Source organism: Falco punctatus (genome assembly GCF_963210335.1).
Source record: "Falco punctatus genome assembly, chromosome: 6".
NCBI lineage: Eukaryota > Metazoa > Chordata > Aves > Falconiformes > Falconidae > Falco > Falco punctatus.
This window is the reverse complement of record NC_137585.1, coordinates 18,293,287-18,313,115: the sequence shown is the minus strand read 5'-3', so window position 1 is coordinate 18,313,115 and position 19,829 is coordinate 18,293,287. Positions and strand designations below refer to the sequence as shown.

At 41.1% G+C, this 19,829-nt stretch overlaps 1 protein-coding gene across 2 annotated transcripts in view; it reads left to right on the top strand.

The window, feature by feature from the left end:
• The window catches only part of ST8SIA1 (ST8 alpha-N-acetyl-neuraminide alpha-2,8-sialyltransferase 1), a 142,174-nt gene that overhangs the window by 65,688 nt on the left and 56,657 nt on the right, over positions 1–19,829 (top strand). For both annotated transcript variants that reach the window (XM_080392203.1, XM_080392204.1), the window contains exons 3-4: positions 3,742–3,851; positions 9,926–10,018. In XM_080392203.1, coding sequence (XP_080248329.1) covers positions 3,742–3,851; positions 9,926–10,018 — 203 coding nt within the window. The remainder of the gene's footprint in view (positions 1–3,741; positions 3,852–9,925; positions 10,019–19,829) is intronic.

The following is a 19,829-nucleotide window of genomic DNA, read 5'->3' as shown; positions in this document are numbered from 1 at the left end:
GTTAACCATGAATCGAGAATTTGCCTAGCAAAGAATCATGCTGTGGGTGGTAAAGAAGAAAAGCATGAGAAGGTTTTTCTAAGTCCTATGAAACATATTTTGCTGGTAATAGAAATCTAGAAGCAAACTTGGCAATACTGTATAGTATTATCTCCAAATAGCACCATCACCTTAAAAATATAACACTCTTGATTGAAAATTGCCTCTTACTTGAAATTGCAAGTAATGTCTAAGGCTATTTTACAAAAAAGTAAAGCCAGTTTAATTCTGGGGCAAGCTGTAGCATTCTTCCAACCCTTCAACCCCAACAACATTCAAAAAATCTGAAGGCACATTACCCACACCATGAAAATACAACAAAATCACATGGCATGGAGAAACAAAACATTACTGGAGTCCCTTTTCAATGTTTTTTTACCCTTAGAGGAAAAGAACGTCAGGTTTTGATAACTAATTAAATATTAAATTCAACCTTAAATCCATGGTGCATACCCTGACAATCCATCAGTAGGAATAGCTAGAGGATGCAGGGAAACATCTTGAAGGTCCAGTAACGATTTGGAAAGCTAGTAACAAGCTGAGTAATTCTACTGCTGTTAGGGCTGCAACTACCTTTTGGTTAATTGTGTTGCAATTTTGCTTAAGCTGTTTGCACCTCTTGTTTTGGGCAGCCCAAAGGAAGCAATGAGCGGAGTGCTTACGGGTAGCCACAGACTGAAGCCCTCGGCATTTTAGCTTTGGAGAGCCTCTGAGCACCTGTATCTGTGCTGTCCTGTGAGCACCCTTTGGGTGTGGGAGGGAGGCAAGTGTGCCATCGCACTAGTGTCCTGCACTGGGTCGGGTATGCTGCTGCCAACTTACAGGGTGGTGATTTCCTAACAATTTCATAGCCCAGCAGCCTTTTCCTTTGAAAGAGGAAAAGGATAAATGCCTTTTGTAGAGAGAAAAAGGAGCCGTGCGTCATAGCTGCTTATGAGCAATGCTTGCGTTTAAGACTTGTGTGATTTGTGTATGGCTGGGCAGTTTGTTTGGACAAAGAGGCTCAAGGCAGAGTTCCTGAAATGCCGCTGTGGTCTCAGAAGTAATACAGATCTGTGATTTAAATGCCTGAAGTACATGTGTGAGATAACAAATGCAGGTTTCTCTCAGGTCTTTCTAAGCAATTGCTCTTCATTAAGCTCAAAGCAGCTGAAAACCTACCAAGCAGCAGGAACAATTAAACCGCAGGCCTTTATAACATCCCCCCCCCCTACACACACACACACACACACACACCCTGTTAGGGTACTGGAACCAGGTCTTTTGCATAATGTTTGTAGAGAGTTTGTAAGTATGATCCTCTGTGAAATGCATCTGTCGAACATTTTAAGCTGCGCTGTGGTGTGTAGACTGTCCATCGACTGTGCCACATGAATTTTCAGTACTTTGCTGGGTGAGGCAAGAGCTTCTGTGGGCTTTTGAGGGCATGGTGGCTTTTCACAGAGAACTCAGCTTGTTTTTCCTCTTACGTCCATAGAGTGAGTAGATTTCTTCGCAGGTTAGGCAAGGGGACAAACACCGTGGTGATCTTATCCGCCCCTTCTGCTTTTCTTTGGCTCCCTCAAATCACCCTGGCAACCCTGATCTTGTTTGTTTGTTTCTTGGACTCTCTGAAGGACAAGAGTTTCAAAGATTCCTGTGCTTTTGGAAACAAAAGTATACATGCAAGTGACAACTAATTTTATCATCTTTGAGCATAACAGGATATAAGCCTCCCTTGAAGGGCTGCAAGTGCTCTCCAGCAATAGGCTTGAAGGTCTCAAAAAAAAGGCTGTCTGTAACTCACAGAATTTCAAAGCATTTAGGAACTCCTAAATGTTTATTTTGGGGGTCTAAAGCAACTCGACATGCACTAAAGCCACAGAATTTATGTGACTGTCCACAGCTCTTAAACACTACAGTTAATGTTAATGGCTGCTGCCTTTGTCCATGATTTGTCACAACCTTGCCTTTATGTAACTAGCTGTCTTGGAAGGAGCTTTGATATATCTTGAATAAAAAAGGTACTCTTTATTTATAAAACACATCTCTCCTATGTTTCCTCTGATTTCTATCCCCCTCCCCGGGCTTTTAGTGGATATGTGAGCTCTCATTTGGTCAGGGTCACCTCAGAGATGAGATGTCCTTTAAATTTCAAGATATACTCCTAGTTTAATAACTGTGTAAATTAAAAAATGTTCTTGAGAAGGAAGACGCAGGACAAGAATGCAGCTGCATGCTTAGCTCTTCTGTGCTATCACTGAGTTCCTAATGGTGGCTGGGCCTCAGGAAGCTAAAATTTATTTTTCTGCATTAGCATATCTTAATCCAGAGTTAGGATAATCAAAATGCTGTAATGTTTTTCATTAGAAAGCAGGTTGTGGGTTCATACTAGCTGAATGGAATCTAGTTTGCTGAGAAAAGAAGATAAAGGAAATAAATCTAAGAAAGAAAAGAAATACAGGGTTTGTGCTGTAATGTTGGGTCTGTTTTCTGGACCGTGAACACACAATGCAATGTTAGACTTTGCTTTGTACATGTAAGTGAGGGTGAGTGCTGCTGCCATTCTACCTTGTCCTCCCGGAGAGGAGAACTGTTATGCAATGCTGCATCCTGTCGCCCTGGCATCTGTGTTCTCGGAGGCCTGTGCAGTAACTTCTGTCTCTACTGCAAAGTCAGGTTTTGACAAGTTTGATAAATGAAGAATCCCCACACATGTTTGTTTTTTTTTTTTTGCATAAGGAGAATATTAAGTCTTGTAATGTAGACAAATTCCATTTTGTAACTAAATCACACTGCTTTAAATTCACATGTCTTTTCACCACTTTTTTTTTTTTTTTTTTTTTTTTACTGTGCTGGGCTGCACTGATGCATTGTGTCCTGTTTAAATAATTGTCCCAGCCTCACTAAAGGTGAATGACTTGGGGATGACAGGAAGATGTCCCACCCATAGTTTTGAGATCCTCTTGCATGAAGATGACTATACAGATCTGATTTGTTACAGTGCTTGATGCATAGGATAGCATAACAATTTGACCTTGCACTTCTATAACCTGCTAAGCACTACAAGAGCTCCTTAGTTAAAATGGTTCCTTTCTAATTTTAATTTACGCTGTGTTTGGGCAGCTGAGTGTTTAAGCAGCTGCTGTCAAGCTCTACATACCTTTGCCTCAGGCGTCAGAGTGACCTGTCCCAGCAACAAAACCATGGAGGGAGCCAGGGTGACTCCTGATTCCCAGTGCCCTTCTGTCATCGCCTAGTTCATGTTCCTTCCTTCTGGTCTTCCCCAGAGCTGTCTTTTGTATATCAGTTAAGGAAGGTCAATTTCATGTTAGGTTTTTGGTTGGTTGTTTTTTGTTTTTTTTCTTTCTTTCCCCCCCTGGTTGTCTGTCTTCCCCTGTGTCCTTCCAGCTTGGCTAGAAGGTCACTGACTGCCTGGCTTGGTCAGTATCTGCATCAGGACTCGGTGATTTTGGTTTTGCAGAAATATCACTATCTTCTTTATCACATTTGTTGCATCCTGTTTTGGGGTGTAGAGATAAGACCTATCCCACATCTATTTACCAGCTAATTTCTGTACTTTTTTTTTTCCCCCTAGCTCCTAGTTCTCCCTTTTCTTTCATCACTTTGAGCCCTGCCAGCTCCCTGGGTTCTCAAGGATCGGCTGCTACAAAGATGTGTGTGTTCTCCTCTGTAAAACCGGTCCTTGTTTTGTGTTGCTAGGCTACTCCCTTCCAGCTGCCACTGAAGAAATGCTCCGTGGTGGGAAACGGTGGGATCCTGAAAAGGAGCGGCTGCGGCAAACAAATAGATCAAGCAGATTTTGTCATGCGGTAAGACAGAAACCTCAATGACACATTGTCTCCCCTTCCCCCTGCTAAGTTGTGGACTTTTCAAAGCTATTCAGTTGTGATTAATCAACTATAATTTGTTGTTCCCCTCCTGCCCTTTGCAGGGTGCTTTACACAAGCAATTTGGGTAAAAGTGTGAGGAGAGGCAAAAAAGAGAGTTCTGACTGGCTTCTGCAAATGGGTGTAGTGTGGGGACAACCTGCAGGTGGATGGGTTAAGGTTGTGACAGATTGTGCCGTGTCACAGAGAGGTACTGAAGAGCTGCTTTTCTCTTTAGTTATGCAGTGTTAGGCAGGGTCTCATCCTGCACTGGGTTCTGTCCTCTGGAACACTAAATGCTGTCATATGGAACCCACTGAATTCAAGACGAGTAGGTACTGATTTATGAGGCAAGGCTTAAGAAATAGGTTGGAACAAGCTAAAACGTTCCTGTGTTTGTCTTCCCTGAAGGTTGATTTCTGGTTGACTGTCTGAGGAAAGGCTGAACCTCTTTCCTTGATTTGGGGTTCCTCGCATTTCCTTTCCCTCCAGTCTTTCTGAAGTTATAAGAACCTGTCAAGAGGGATGTTGAACCAGCTACTGCTTTCGTGATTGAATTTGACACTTTCTAGGTCTGCATTCTTTAAGGAAGAAAGGCAGAAATTAGTTCCTCCCTGTTAAGCATGAAGAAGAAAAACATTCTGGGGGAGAAACTGAGGGAATGCTCCCAAGAGATGAGAAATTGAGTTTCTTTGGGTTTTGAGATGGATGCATAATGAACACCCACTTTAGCAAGAAGACTTTAGCAAGTCTCCTTATTAGATCCTGATGGCTTATTATGAAGCCATGCAAATTGCTGCAAACCAAACAATATTACTGTAATTTCTGGTTTGCACCTCGAAGACCAAAAATGCCTTCAACATTAAAGCAAAGAAATACAACGAACTAAAGGCAGAGGGAAACATATGCTCAGAGCATTCACAAAAGAGATGATGTAAGGCACAGGGGGAGAGAGGCAGCGTGCTGATTGCCATTACTGCAAAACTCTTTAGGTGTTCCACAGACTAAATATAAGAAACTGCCGGGTATATACCATGGTAATATTATCTAGATGCAATGGGAAATTGAAATGCTGCAGGAGCAATCAGTTACAAAAACAATACAAACTTTTTTTTAAAAAAAAGATGCAGCAGTTGTAGCTTGATCAGAAAAATCCTTTTCTCTCCAGGGAGGGTAACGCAACCATTATCTGTACAAACTTATTTTGAATTGGAAATAAGTGATAGGGAGAATCCTGTAAAAATCCCAGCAGCTGCCTGCAGGCTGCATTGTATTAGTGATGTGCAGTCATATTCATGGAAAATGTTTCAGTTCTTTTGGGTTAGAAACTAATACACCACTGGGAGAAAATATTTTTATAGCAGGCAGAAGACAGGATTTAGTTGATCTTTTCTAAATCTGATTTCTATAATCTGAGAGCTGAGAAAGAAAGAACACAATAGTGACTTGCATAACATCTTTCATTTTTTTAAAGTAATTTCTGTAATATCTTTCAAGTGTATCCACAGTGTGAAACTTCATCCCAGGTTTTGCCCTTGTTCTTTTCTTCCATTGACATTTTTTTAATTTAATTTACATGTATTTCCATGAGCTCTATCATATGATTGCAGTCATCTTCTCTGATATCTTGTAATCACTAAGGTTAATTAATGAGTTTAAACTCCTCTCATTGCTGAGCATCTTCTACAAACACAGTTATACCAACACAGAGATTAAAAGAGCAGCAGTTCTCAGCCCCTAAGGCAACTGCAATGAAAAAGGTGCGTGGCATATGGTCTACATATTTAGGTACTGCGGTTATAACGGGCTCTTCTGATACCTGGCTGGTTTTCAAAGTTGTAATCCTTATTTCTAAGAAAAAAAAAAAATTCCCCCCTCCCTTCCTGCTAACATTTATTTCAAGAGACAAGTGTTGGGCATTAAACCCTAAGCAATATTTTTGTCTGGATTTGACAGAAGAGACACATTTTCTTGGCATTAGTTTTTGAAGACATATTTCTACATCTCATGATTCTCCCATTCCTCCAACCGCTTTCCATGGCTTTGCTGTGGTTTGTGTGTCTCCCAGAGAGAGGGTTTCTCTCTGCAAAATAGCAGGGGATTGTGGGGACTTCTTTCAGCAGTTTGCTGGTGAATTTATTCCAAAACTAGAAGCAACTTGTCACTATTTCAAGTTGACTAGTAGCTGTCCTGGTTTAGGGAGGCCAAGTTGTTTTCCTTTAATCACACTGCTGTGCCATCTAGCCATACCAGCCCAGGTGGAGTTGAGGAGGTTAAATATGGTGGCACTTTGAGGTTTGTAGACAAGTCCAGAGAAACGTGGCTTTCAGCTGCATTATGCAATTACTGTCTTGACGTTGGCCAAGGTGCCACAAAGGAACAAAAATGAATGTTTGCATTTGCATGTTCAATTCGTATTACTCCCTAGGGTTTAGTATATGTGCTTATATAACATTCTAAAATAGGTAGATAGTCGTATAGCATCTACCAAGTGCATGTGTGTCAGGCAAGTTGCCTGGATTCTCTCCACCTGTGGGCCATGGACTGCTGTCTGAGCCAAACCCAGAAGAGCCATTTCTGCCCAGTGAGGCTTGAGGGATCCCTCTTGTTTTACCCTTGCAGCTCTTTCTACCTATTGAGTTGTAAGGTCCCAGATGTCGTAAAGGCGCACACAGACCACTGAGCTTGTTGATAATTTTTTTTTCCCCTAACTACAGGCTGGGTCTAAGTCATATTGATGTTCTATATATGAAGACTTTTCCAGTTAGGCTCATGTAAAGAATACTGGCCTGAAACACTGTCCTGGTACTTCCTTCTTTCCTGCACACTCGCATACTTACTCCTTAGTACCCGGAGCAAGAGTAAGATAACTAAAAAGATGTTTCTTAGGATGAGTCTTTTGCTTCTTGGTGTGTTCCTCACCTGCACAACACTCGCCACTCTGCTGACCTGTTCAAGAAAATGATCTGAAAGGCCAAGAAGTTTTTGTTGACCAACTGATTTCTTGCAGAGTTTCTTCTGGATGCTCAGACCATTTTTTTGTATTTCATGCAGAACAAGGTAGGAATGAGACTTACTGACGAAAAGAATTAGATGTGTTTAAACACTACATCTGGGACATGTGAAAGAAATTTCATTGTTGAGATGTAAGATGATAAAAACTAGGGAGACACCTTCGTCTTTCATAGTGCTTTTAAATAAACTTCATCCCACAATGGCATCTTAAAAACTTGCCCTGTGAGTTTGTGTTTATTCAAATCTGAGAGCATTTAACTGTAGTCTGCCAGGGGTCACCTAGGCCTGAGGCAAATCACCTATATGTCTTGCTTCACAAATATTTGTTTGACCTGCCATTGAAAACTGCTACTGAAAGCATTTCTACAACCTCTCCAAATAGTATTAGTCTCATTAATTTGCATTCTACCAAGTGCAGGTTCAGGAAGCAACCTATTGCTGTGTTTATTCATTTATCTGTCTATTTACTTATTTAATTTTGTTTCATGTAAACCTTTCTCAATTTTTTTTTAAGCGTTATCATTCTTCATGTCTGGGAATTAAACTTCCTCTATGCTTCCAGTTTTTGGCTTTGTTTTTCTTCTCAATGATTTGTGTTTTCTGAAACCTCTTATTTTGATTCCTCTTTTCTGGCTTCTTTTTAAGTTGTTTAGCTTCTCTTAAATTGTGGTAGACCAAGCTAAAAGCTGTTTCCTAACTGACATCTCAATACATTGTGTGCATCTTAACAAGTAGAGTCATGAAAGGGAGAAAATGTCCCTAGAAATTTTATTTTTCTCAGTGAATGTAATTGAATTCATCTGTGTTCCCTACAGGTGGGACTTCACTGTCTTTCTCCTTAGCATTTCCTGATGGCATGAGTTTAAGAAAATGGTTTTGAGAGCTGGTATTTGCATGCAAATGCATGCAGATATAACATTACTGTGTTTTTTTCCTAGGGAATGTGGGATGTTTTGCATTAAGAAAAATTGCAGAGAGTATACCATGTGCACACAAGTGCCCTCACTGGGCACTAACATTGCACAAAACTGTAACACATGGAGGTGCAGCCGGAAATTTGCACATCCTTGCTTGCTGCACTGCACTGACACAAGTGCCTGGATCCCTTCTCCAAACACTGCAGAGGTCAATGAAAATGCCAACAGAGGCAGTGACTGCTGTGGAATAAAGGACATCCCTTGTGACAAGGCTGGTTTTCCCAGCACGGCGGAAGCATATGGCAATGTGTAATGCAACAACAGCCTGACAGTTTCTGCAGTAGCCCCTGGAAACTGCAATAAAAACGGAACCATAGCTCGCTTCCCCAGCTCCTGCCTCTAACCAGTGCAGGAAATGGGCCTCTGAATTATTAAGATAAAAAAAGTCAGATAAGCAACTCGTTGTTGGCCTCAAGTGTTTCATGACTGATGTCAGCTGCCTGGAGGATGCCTGCAGAAGTGGAGTGCTACAGAGAGTTTAATACAGAAGACGGTGAGAAAAATGACATAGCCCTTCACAGGTGTGACGCACAGCAAAGGAAGCCATGTCTCCCTGGTAATGAGACGAGAAGTCATGAACATAAAAAACTCTCTGTGCCTCTGCCTGCCCTCTTCCAGTGCTGGGGCCTCGTCCTCTCTGGAGGTGGTTGTCTGCAGAGCTTAAAGCAACCAGGGGCTGCTGGACCCCTTCTTTAGGGTTGGTGTTTGCTCAGCACATGCTCTAGGTGGGAGCAGGAAGAGCAGGAGCTGTCACTCCAGCGTGCCCCTCGTCTTTCCTTACCTTGTGTGCTCTGTCTCCATGCCGTGCTTTTCCAGCGCGCTGCAGAAAACCACTGAAACCAGCATGTGCAAATGGGGATGTCTTCATTCCATGGTTGGATGGAATTGGAGGGCAATTAGGTTATGGTAGAGCCCAAACTTTTTTTTTTAACTTTCTTAGTTTTTAAAAAAAAAGCCCAACAAAACCCGCAAACCCCAAAACATAAAAAAAATAAAAGCCTTTTTCTGAAAAAAATCCAAATTCTACTTCTCTCTGAGAATCGTGGTATCATTTTTGCCTTTTAAGCATTAAAAATATTGTTCAAATCTTTGATTTTAAATGTTGGACAAATTTGAAATGAAAAATGTTTTGAAACCAGTTTTTGATGTAATCTCTATATATTTAGTAGATTTCTCCTGACTGCAATTTTTGGAGCAGTGCATAGGCTTGGATACTATTTGAATGTATTTAAATCTTTATCTACAGCACTTTCCTCCTTCTCCTAGGTGTTGACTATGGAGCGTTTAGGGCTGTTAGTTGTCTGGAAGTTTCTCTCTACTTCCATTTTCTGGAGTTTTGGCTTTCCAAAGTAAATTTTCTCAGTCACTTTCTCTTTATTACGTTATCACCTGGCCCACCAGAACAAGTCTGTGAGCAGAACTGAGATGCACATATTTAAATAGTCACTTAAAATTTTTCTCTGTGTTTTCTTGGTATGTTCTGTGTGCTGAAGATACCCTGCAATGTATTATTAAAAAAACCAGTTGCCCATTGTTTGCAAGATGTGGAATGCTTGTAATAGCAGAGTGGTAACGCTCTGGAGCCTGATGCTGGTAAACAAGACAGAACAGAGTGAAAAACAGAACTTCAAAAGAGTTTGGAAAAAGAAGTATTTGCTATAGATAAAAACAGCCTCTTCCACAGCCTCGCAGCCTGTTGGAATAGCTAGTCCTCTGTCTGTTTTTGCTTAGGAGTTAAAGTTATCCCTGCAAAAGGTTTTATTTCTACATTTCCCCACAATGTGGAACAAAAATGTCCTATTGCAATTATAGGTGCAGTACAGGGGAACTTCTGTAGCTTGGTCTAGTATTTATACAGCACTTTTACATTTTTGGACAGCTTGCTTTTTTTTTTTTTTTTTTTTTAAATCCAAACAACCAACCAAACAACAGCCCACCTGAAAACTTGCAAATTAGAAAAGACTGAGGTTGAAGCCTGTCAGTCCTGAATGTCATTTAAAATCTTGACTGTCTTCCTGTGCACAGGTGCAACCTTCCTCCTCTGTCCAGTGAATACAGCAAGGACGTTGGATTGAAAACCCAGCTGGTGACTGCCAATCCCAGTATCATTCAGAAAAGGTAGAGAGCACATTGTTCCTTCTCTGGTTGGGGGAAACAAAAAGAAAAATACTACTTCTGTGTTGTAAATGTTGGTGCATTGGTGTTACGTTCTTAACAGCTCTCTGATCCTGGAAAAGGATCTGGAAAAGATGATACAGGCAATGTTTTGGTGTTGGGTGAAATGATTCAAGACTAAACCCCTGGTGCTTTCACTGTAAGCAGGGAAACTAAGGGAGGCTGGCTATTATAGAGTTATTTTGTCTACCAGACTCTCCTCAGTGCTTCCAGCTCCCTCCCTTGACTGTGCGCTGGGCACAGGCCAGAGGTGCTTTGGCTGCTCCCAAGCCAGGCACGTACCGATGGGTGGCCCTGCTACTCTGCTGGTCAGGCCAGCTGGCTGCTGCATCCCACAGTTAATGAAGATGCTAATTTGAGTTTCTCTTTGCTTCACTACTGATAACCTCTGGGTCCTTACTGTCGTTGTATTAGTTGTTTGATATTGACTTACGGGTACGAATGTGGTCAGGATGGAACTGATTGGCAGGTTGTGGTCATACAAGCCTCGCTTTCTGAGGAAACTGGGACAACTTTTGGTTGTTTATTAGAGTTGGTTGAAATTTTACAAATGTCAGTAGCTGATGAGAGAGGGGAAGAGGGAGAAAAAAAAGAAAAGTCAAAGCCATCTCTCTGATTTTTGCCTTGCTGAATTTTAAGTGTTGTGTTATTTGTTTATCGCCTGGAATGAGGTAGGCTGTTCTCGGGCAGAACAAGGTCTGGTAGAAACCTGCCATGTTCACTGGAAAACACAGGAGAAAAGGCATAAACCAAGATGATGAACAGGAAATGATTAGGCATAAAGAAATGTATAATGTGGGTACTGGGAGGTGAAGGACTGCGAAAGGAAGCAAAACAAGGAAATAAAATGAATAATAGAAAGCCAGGTGTTTTAGGAAGAAGAAAGGCACAGACTTGGAAATGGGTGTTTGATGGTATTTAAATGTAATATTTTTCCTCTCTATCAGTAATTGAAGGGTTCTCTAGTTTTGTGTGTGGAAAAGATGACAGTCTTTGACAAAGTAGAAAAGAGAGGGCGAGCAAGAGGGAAATGGAGTAGTAATCAGCTTCAAGAGCTGATTCCAGGCAGAGTGTCTGAATAGTAGAAGGCACAGAAATGCTTGTGGGATCAGATCAAAGCAAACCAAGCAGAACTGGCAGAGGATGGCACCAGGTGCCTGGTGAGAAGAGGGGACTGCTCAGGGCAGCGGACCTGAATATGGGGATTCTGAAAATCTTGTGGGATGTAGATAGCTGATGAGATTGATCTAAGAAGTGGGATGAAATGGCCAGAGCATCCCATCAAGGAAAGATCAGTTTGGCCATGGCATTTTGGAAACAGGAAGCTTACAAAGGATTTTACAGTTATCAAGGGAGAGGATTATTAAACTGATGGATATTTATTTTGCACCCTGCCCTCCATTAAGGCCTAGAGTGGAAAGCTCACTGCACTTAGTGGTTTTGAACAGAAAAGGAAAAGGAAAAAGAGTTTTAGTGATGCTATAGGGAGACTGTGGAGCTACACTAGAGAGGCTGCGGAGTTATCCAGCAAGAGGGAAGGGAAGGAGCGAGCAGATGGTTGAAGAAGCAGATGGAGAGAGTGAGATGCTACTTTGTGAGAGCGGGATATCACAAGGAGGAGTGAAGGGAGAGGGATATGAAAAAAGAGAAAGGGAAGAAGGAATAGATGGGGAACAGGAAACAGGGTTGTGTTCAATGTCAGTTTTCAAAGTGAGTGGATAAAAAACTCGGATGCAAGACCTTTGATGAGAAAGTACTGTGGGATACATATGCATGTGTATTGATTAGGTGGAGATATACAACCAGTAACTGAGAATGACACAGAGAACAAATTCATGGCACTGAAAATTGGCAGAAACCTCTGAGGCTTGGAGGTTTTGAGAGGTCTGATGCATTGCTTCCTTTGCCTGGTCAGGAAGAGACTTTTTAAATTTTTTTCAAATAACATTTTACTGGTGTTTCCTGTATGCTGTCCAAACTCATAATTTTACCTCCTGTGTGTTGTTAGAGTTGGAAAAAAGGTTAAATCTTGAAAGTTAGAGTAGCAGTCTTTTTTTCTATTTTGTCAACATAGATATTGATTATATGGAAATAAGATTTTTAAGCAATTAAGGCTGCTTGTAAGTCCAGACTTTCATGAAATTCAAGGACATTCAGATTGGTGACTGATATGTATCTGTTTCTAAGATATAAGTTAACCAGCTTCACATAATGGTATTATTCATTATCATTCTTCTCCTGACCTCTTGTCCTTACTTTAAGTAGGTTGATATTGATGAGGCTTGACATCTCAATTATCTCTCAAGTATTTTATGGCAGATCTAGTGAATTGGTCCTGCAACACCATTCATGGCTTCTAAAAGATTTATCCTTATCAGATAATTTATGATAGGGCAAAGTTTTCATACCAGGGACATTGGAGGCAATTTTCTGTGTTATTGTAAAACCAGAATTATTGCTTTTAGAAAACTAAATTGTTGGCACTAATTATTGCAGAGTAATATCTGAGCTACCACTGACAAGCTGAGGGAGTTGGGGTTGTTCAGCCTGGAGACAAGAAGGCTCTGGGGAGACCTTATAGTGGCCTTCCAGTACCTAAAGGGGGCCTACAAGAAAGCTGGAGAAGGACTTTTTATGAAGACATGTCATGATAGGACATGGGGGAAGGGCTTTAAACTGAAAGAAGGTGGATTTAGATTAGGTATTGGGAAAAAAGTCTTTACTGTGGCGGTGGTGAGGCAATGGAACAGGTAGCCCAGAGAAGTTGTAGATGCTTCGTCCCTGGAAGTGTTCAAGGCCAGGTTGGATGGAGCTTTTGAGCAACCTGGTCTAGTGAAAGGTGTCCTGGCCATGGCAGAGGGGGGGTTGGAACTAGGTGATCTTTAAGGTCACTTCCAGCCCAAACCATTCTATGACTTACAGCCTTAGGATGGGAGAGTCCAGATTTTAATCTGGGAGTACGCTGACTTTAGAGATACCTTCTAAATGTTGCCTTTTGCAAAACTTATTGATCAAGTTCCTGCTCTGTTCTCAGCAGGAGATGTGACTGTGCAGGCAGCACAGTTTACACTTGTAAAATGTCATGCTCAGTTCTCATTTGGATTTGAAAAATGATGAGAAATTTCCTACCCGAACTTTGCTTCATATGGAACAGTAGTACTGACAATAGAAGTATTATGATAGACATTGCCCTGGCTGACTGAGGGGACACATGATGACCACCCCAGTTTTTTTTTTTTTGTGTGTGTGTGTCTGAAATACTTCATGGGCCTCCCCGTTCACTTAATATTGGAACTCATAGTCCTTTGAGTCTGTGTAAAACTCCTATTTCCACTTTGTATTCAAAACATACTTCTCTGTCAAACCCTGGTTTGAGGTTGCAATTGGGATTGAAATGTTGCTACTCCTGGGGCCACTGCGACCTCTCCCACCCTCTGCCCCCCAGTACTGTTGAGGATCTGCAAAAAGGTTGGTATCTTTGATATTTCCAGTTCATTCCCCTACCACCCTAGACAGCTTGGCCTTATCTATAGGGAACCACTTTGTAGGCAGAAGATTATTCTATATTTGTCCTGACTTTTACTTTCTTTCCATGAGTAGCTGCTGCAAGTCCCCGCTAGAAAAGCGGCAGTGCAGTAGTGAGACCTGCGATGTGCCCACAGCCATTATTAGACTGGGAAAAATCAAGGTTACGTAATTTACGCTGATTGTTTCTATATTCTGAACGCTTGTCTACAGCTGTGGAGAGGGACTAGCCGGTGGATCATGTGTGAACATAAAAATGCTTAAATAGGTAGTGATGACTTTCCAACAGTGGTGTAAGATTTTTGATGAAGAAAGGCAAAGAGTTACTAATTGGGATGTGGTTATCGTGTTTCTGAAGTCACTGGCTCTGGGCTGTTTAAGAGAAGCAAATTCTAGCAATTTCTTACCATCTTCAACAAATATTGCAAATGTTATATAATACTACTCTCTGCCTAAACTTTTAATTAATTCTGCATACAAATGCTGTTTACAGCAATCCTCCTTTCTAGGCGTCGTGTCTGCTTACTCTGTCTAACCCATGCACATATATATCACCATTAATGTGGATATAATAGTCGAAATAGGTGGTTTCCAGGGATTCAGTAAGTTTCAGATTGACTGATGTTTCTTGGCGAGTATATTATCCACAAGCTGTGTGAGTGTTTCTGACTTGTGTAGAAATCATCTCAGAATATGGCACGACAACTATGGTAGCATTCTTTATACGCCATAATTCAGCATTAGTATAACTGACAGAAGCTGTGGAGGTATACAACTTTCCAACACTGTCTTTGAGATGTAAGCCAATAACTGGTTGAATTGTGTGAAGCTTTCCCCCCTCCTCCTCGCAGGGTGCTCTATTTTCCCAGCACTGACGGTGCTGGAAGGAAGGCGTGATGCTCTCTGGGGAGAGCAGGCAGCTCTGCGGCTGCTCTCGGCTTGAGGAGCAGATAGCAAAGGGGGACTTGGGGTCACAACCCCTGCTGTATGATGAGTAATTAGATCTGCTCCTTGCCTTGGAGAAACCCCTCCCTGCCTCTGCCTCGCCTCTGAAGGGAGAGCTCAGACTCCTCTTCTACCTGAGCCCTCCATGCTGCAAAGCATGTCAGCCGGGGCAGAGCGGGGACTGATGCTGCTGGTCTAGCAGGAGAGGAGAGCCCTTCTGCTGAAGCAAAGAGCCAAGGTGCCCTTCCCCACCTCCGACTCTCTCCTCTGTGCCTGCTGCAGCACCATGCAAGTCCCTGAGCATGGGAGCTCTGTGCGTGCAGAGGCTGCCGAGCTGGCCTCCAGGGCAGAGCTGGGCTGCCCTGCTTGGTATCTTTCCCCCTCTCCACCGAAGTCCGCTTGGATGAGGACCGGGTCATTCCTGTATGTGTTTAGGGCTTTGGAGGTTACCATAATTTGATTTATTGTGAAATATCTGTGCTGTCAGAGGCAGGGTTAGAGGGTAGGTGATGTGTGTCCCTGCTACTGCAGGAACTACTCGAGCATGACGCGTTGCTTTGAACACAGCAGTAGGTGAAGGGTTAGTTGAGGTGGTATCAATCTTCATTCTTGGGAGTGTGGATTTTTAAAGCCTTTATAGTGGAGCGTCTCAACAGTTGTATAATAATGCCAATGGAAACAGTCTGACTGAAACTTGGATAACCCGATTTAGGATCAGCCATTGCACTTTGTGGCTCAGAATGAACTTCCATCACTGAATGTGAACAGGTTTTTTTTCAGTAAATTAATTCACTTACTTGATCTCTGTGATGTTTGACAAGATTTTGCTGCATCCAGTTTCCTGCACTTAAGCAAAATGAAGGAATGAGACTAAAGGCTAACAAACGCAATGATTCTGCCTCTGAGCTTTGAAATGTCAGTTAAATATCGCTGTTGTTTATTAGGTTCCCACAAAATTTGAGTGGGATTACATTTGCTTTCCAGTTCTCCCTGCATCTTAGAGCCAGCTAATAATCTTTCCTGGATTCAGTCCTGAAAACATCTTTGAATCCAATTGACTTAAGCCGTTAAGAATAAAAGCATGGAACTGAGGCAATTATTTAATTTGATAAAAGCTTCCTTGATCTTTGATTAAACAAATGTACAATATAAAGCCTGTTGCTGACACTCATGAAAATGGTACATGAGAATTCCTCTTGACGCTGTCTCCATGTAAAAACTGTATATTCTGTATTCTCTTCCTAGGTAGTTACATTTTAATTTGGTAATTGTAAAAGATCAGGGGAAAAAAAAAACCCCACCCAAAAACTCCTACACATAAAATAAGTTATTGAAGGAAAATCCCTCTTGTTGATCTTGTCCTTTCTTTAGGAGTCAGGTGATGGGAAGATCTTTCCCTGTAAAGTCTTTTAATCACTAGATTTTAAATATTTCACATTGAGGTTTTTCTGTCATTCCTGGTCTTGGAATATGTCTTAGATTATTAAATTGAGAAGTACTCCAAAGTTATAAGACTCATTGTTTTCATTCACACTGCAAAACTGCCCTTTTGTGTTCTTCTGCAAGAGTCTGTGAACATCTATGCGAACAGCAACGGGATAAATTTTCTGGGAAACGCTTCTTTAGAGGCAAGACTACAGTAAACATTTCTGTATATGGAGGTTGCTTGGGTGTCCCATTTGTTAATAATTTTTTTTCTCTCCTCTAAAACAAAGTTCCTTTAAAAGCTTTAAATTTGTTAACAACTGAAGCCTTAGTTTCTCTCTGTGAGGAACACCTATTTTTGCCCTCATTTGAACAGAAAAGGAAGCGAAAGTGCAGTGATGGAGAGGACTTCCCAGTGTTACCACCAGGCCAAAGACAGAGCCAGGAAAACAAATCCAGAATTTCTGATTGGCTTTTGTGATTTATTAGCTGATGAGCAGAAATATGTAGAGTTGTAACGAAGCCATGCTGTGATTAGGACAGCTTGATGGTATTATAGCCATGCTTTGACCCCTTTTAAATCAATGGTTTTTACTCTCCTACCTGCCTCCTCTCTCCTTAATTTCCAGTGTAGACAGGATAATAATCTATTTTAAAGTCAGAAAAGTATATAAAATATTAAACCATATTTAATATATTTTGTATTTTCCTTTCCTTTTTACAGATGAGATTTAGATTATTTTTCCCTTGAAAAGTTGCAGAGTCTGGCTGCAAAGACATACTTCTCAGTGATCTAGAATTCCTAACCTATGTAGGGAGACTTATGTGGAAGAGTCTTCTGCAGTCAAATCGAACGTTCCCAAATAATTTAATTCATTTCAATTAAATACCATATGTACAGCTCCAATTTTAAAGTCAGCTTTCGAAATCATAGCAGTAGATCAGTCACACTAAAAAGCATCTATCTTCCCACTACAGATGGAGAGCCAATACCAGCTAGAGTGGCACTGCAAGCACATTAGTGCTAGAATTCAAAGGTATGACGAAAATTTTAACTAAATGGAATGCTACCCAGAAAGAGCAAATGTAAAGTCCTCCATGTGGGGAGGAATATGAAAAAGAATGGGGGAGTTTATTGGCTCTTTGGTGGCATTTTTGCTGAAAAGAAGCATGTGGTGTTAGGTCAGTGACTGAGCACAAATAGGCAATGTCCTACTATTAAGATAACAGCAGATGCTGTGTTGGGTTATCTAAATAAGTGTAATGCATGAAGAGATATATTTAAGCTCGGCTATGGCCTCAGCTGGGGTATTCTACTCGGTTTTGCCACCATGTATTCAAAAAAGTCCCAAATTCCAAAAATGGAATGTTAACTGCAAAGTGCAGCAAAAAGCAGGAAGAAAGACATCTGTGAAGCTTAAGCCCCAAGGAAAGGACTGCTGGATCTAGAGGTGTCTCAAAATGTACCAGTGGCTTCAAAGAGAAATGTCAGTTGCTGCTGATGAGATGAGAAACAGTGGGCTGAAATTTCGGGTTAGGAAGATGAGAACTGAGAGAAGGGAGAAGGAAACACCAAGGAGAGCTGTAACAGTTTCCGGGGGGTACAGTTAACTATGGTGTGGAGTGAGTAAGATACCTCCTCAGCAGAAGTAATTGCTAGATATTAGGAAGGACTTTCCAGAGAACTTCTATAAAAGTCACCATGTTACAGCAATTTAAGAGGATGAAATGGGAACTTATAATTGAAATGCTGTGAAATCATAGTTTGATGCTTTCTCTTAAATAAAAATACATGTTTTATTAGTGTTTATCATAAAGCAGAGATAGAAGATACCAGGATTAAAATGATACATTTGGATTTCTGATTGATGTGTCCTCAAATTTCAATTCTAATTGTGTTTACTGTTGAATTGGAGAGGAAAAGGTTTCATTATCTTACATGCGCGTTCTTACATATCCTACCTTAAACGGGGATTTTGATGATAGTTGTAGTTATTTCTATTGTGAATGGCATTTTAATTGCAAATCTTTGCCTTACCAAAATCACCGGTGCTTGCCCATATGTGCTGATATTCATTAACACATTGTCTCACACATTTTCATTTTCTTGGCAAGCCACTGCAGAAAGATTGTTTGCTTTTTGGGTTCTTCCCCCCCGGTGTCTTCTTAAGAACACTGTATTGAAGAGTCTGCCAGCAGTACCAAGCAAAGACAACCAGCTGTCTGACTTTCCATTATTAGGTTTTTGAAATGGGAGAGCTATATATGTCCTTGAGGAAATAATGCTTTTAATTAGGGTGACTGTTTTTCATCCTTATAGTGATGCAGTAGGACTTGATATGAGAGCTTCTAAATCGTACTGCCAGTATATGGAATAGCATACCCACGTGCCTCATATGTTTAAGTATGTGAGCAGTATCTTCAAAGTCAATGGAATAACTTACACATGTTTTGCTAGATCAGGCAATTTAGTGTCTTGTATGGGTAACCCAAGTTTTTTCAAGGTAACATCCACAAAGTTTTTCAAATGCGTAATCCATGTTCAGGTAACTAACTGTTCTTTGCAGTCGTTGGTTTTAACCCAGATTTTTCTACCACTATCCCATCTCTTGGATTTTTTCAGATATTGATTGGAAAGTAAATATACATTTTATATATTTAATCTGAAAGGCTGCAAAAAATGAGAACACAGAAAATTCTCTGCAGTCTCTCAGATTGTGACATTCCCACTTTTTCTTTTGTTCCTGTCTCTTAAAAAATAACTTCCACTGTTAGCAGCATCTGCAGCCATGTGATTCCATAAACTTCAAAGGAAGCCTCCAAATTCAGGACATGGTCATAGGAGTGTGTAAGAATTATCCTTATGGGCTTAGCCACAGGCCAAAAGCTTCAGGTTAAGCATAGATGTCAAAAAGGCAGAGAGGTTAATTAGTATCTATTTTCTCATTAAACAGTGGAGGAGATTGCTGGGAATGAGATAATCTATCTGAGAAGACTGGTGGGTTTTATTCCTCTGCTAACCTCTGCTGATTTGTGTAGACTTGTGAGACCCCAATGCTGCCCATCTTGGGTGGTAGGTTATTCAACAATCTTCAGTCAGGTCAGGAAGGTAAGTTAGGAAACCAGTTGCTAGGTTGGTCAGCAAGAGCTTGTGCCTTTGAAGCCCCCTCCCTGTTTCTATTTTTGCACTCTCAACTGGGGAAGACAAGATCTGGCCAGTCACTCTCACACAGAATTTGTCATAATGAATGCTAAAGTATTTGGGATGTTTTTCTGCTGACATGGTTTTCATAGACATTATTTCCATTCATATGATGTCTGGAAGGATTTGCTTGTTGTTACCAAAAGCAATGTTTTTTCTCAATAAAAATTTTAGAACGTTTATTTCAATGTGAATTTCAGTGAAAAGACGAAATCAGTAGGACTTAGAATAGACATTGAAGGAAAGGTTGAATGGAGAGAGAATCACCAATGTGGAGTCCTATAGGAGAGCAGATTCTCTCCTAGTGTAAATCACTGAAGCTCTCACTGCAGCACTTTACATCCACCACAAACCTGACTTGTATTTCTTTTTATCATTGGGGAGTGTTGGCTCTTGTGCTCACATAGCCTTTGGCTGGGTTTGCTTTCCAAGACAAATCCCAGAGCGTGTGGATGAGACAACGTTGTCTTCCCAGTCTGCTCTGGAGTCCGGGCAGCCTTCTCTGCCAGCCCTCAGTGCTGGAAGTGTAGCTTGTAGGCAGGTTGATTTGTTGGAAAGCACCAATACTAAGAGGCTGCTCATAGAAGCAAGGCCAGATGCTGATGCTTCATAGCTAAGCCATTTGGTGTAGTTTTTAACTGGGGGTTTTCATCTCTA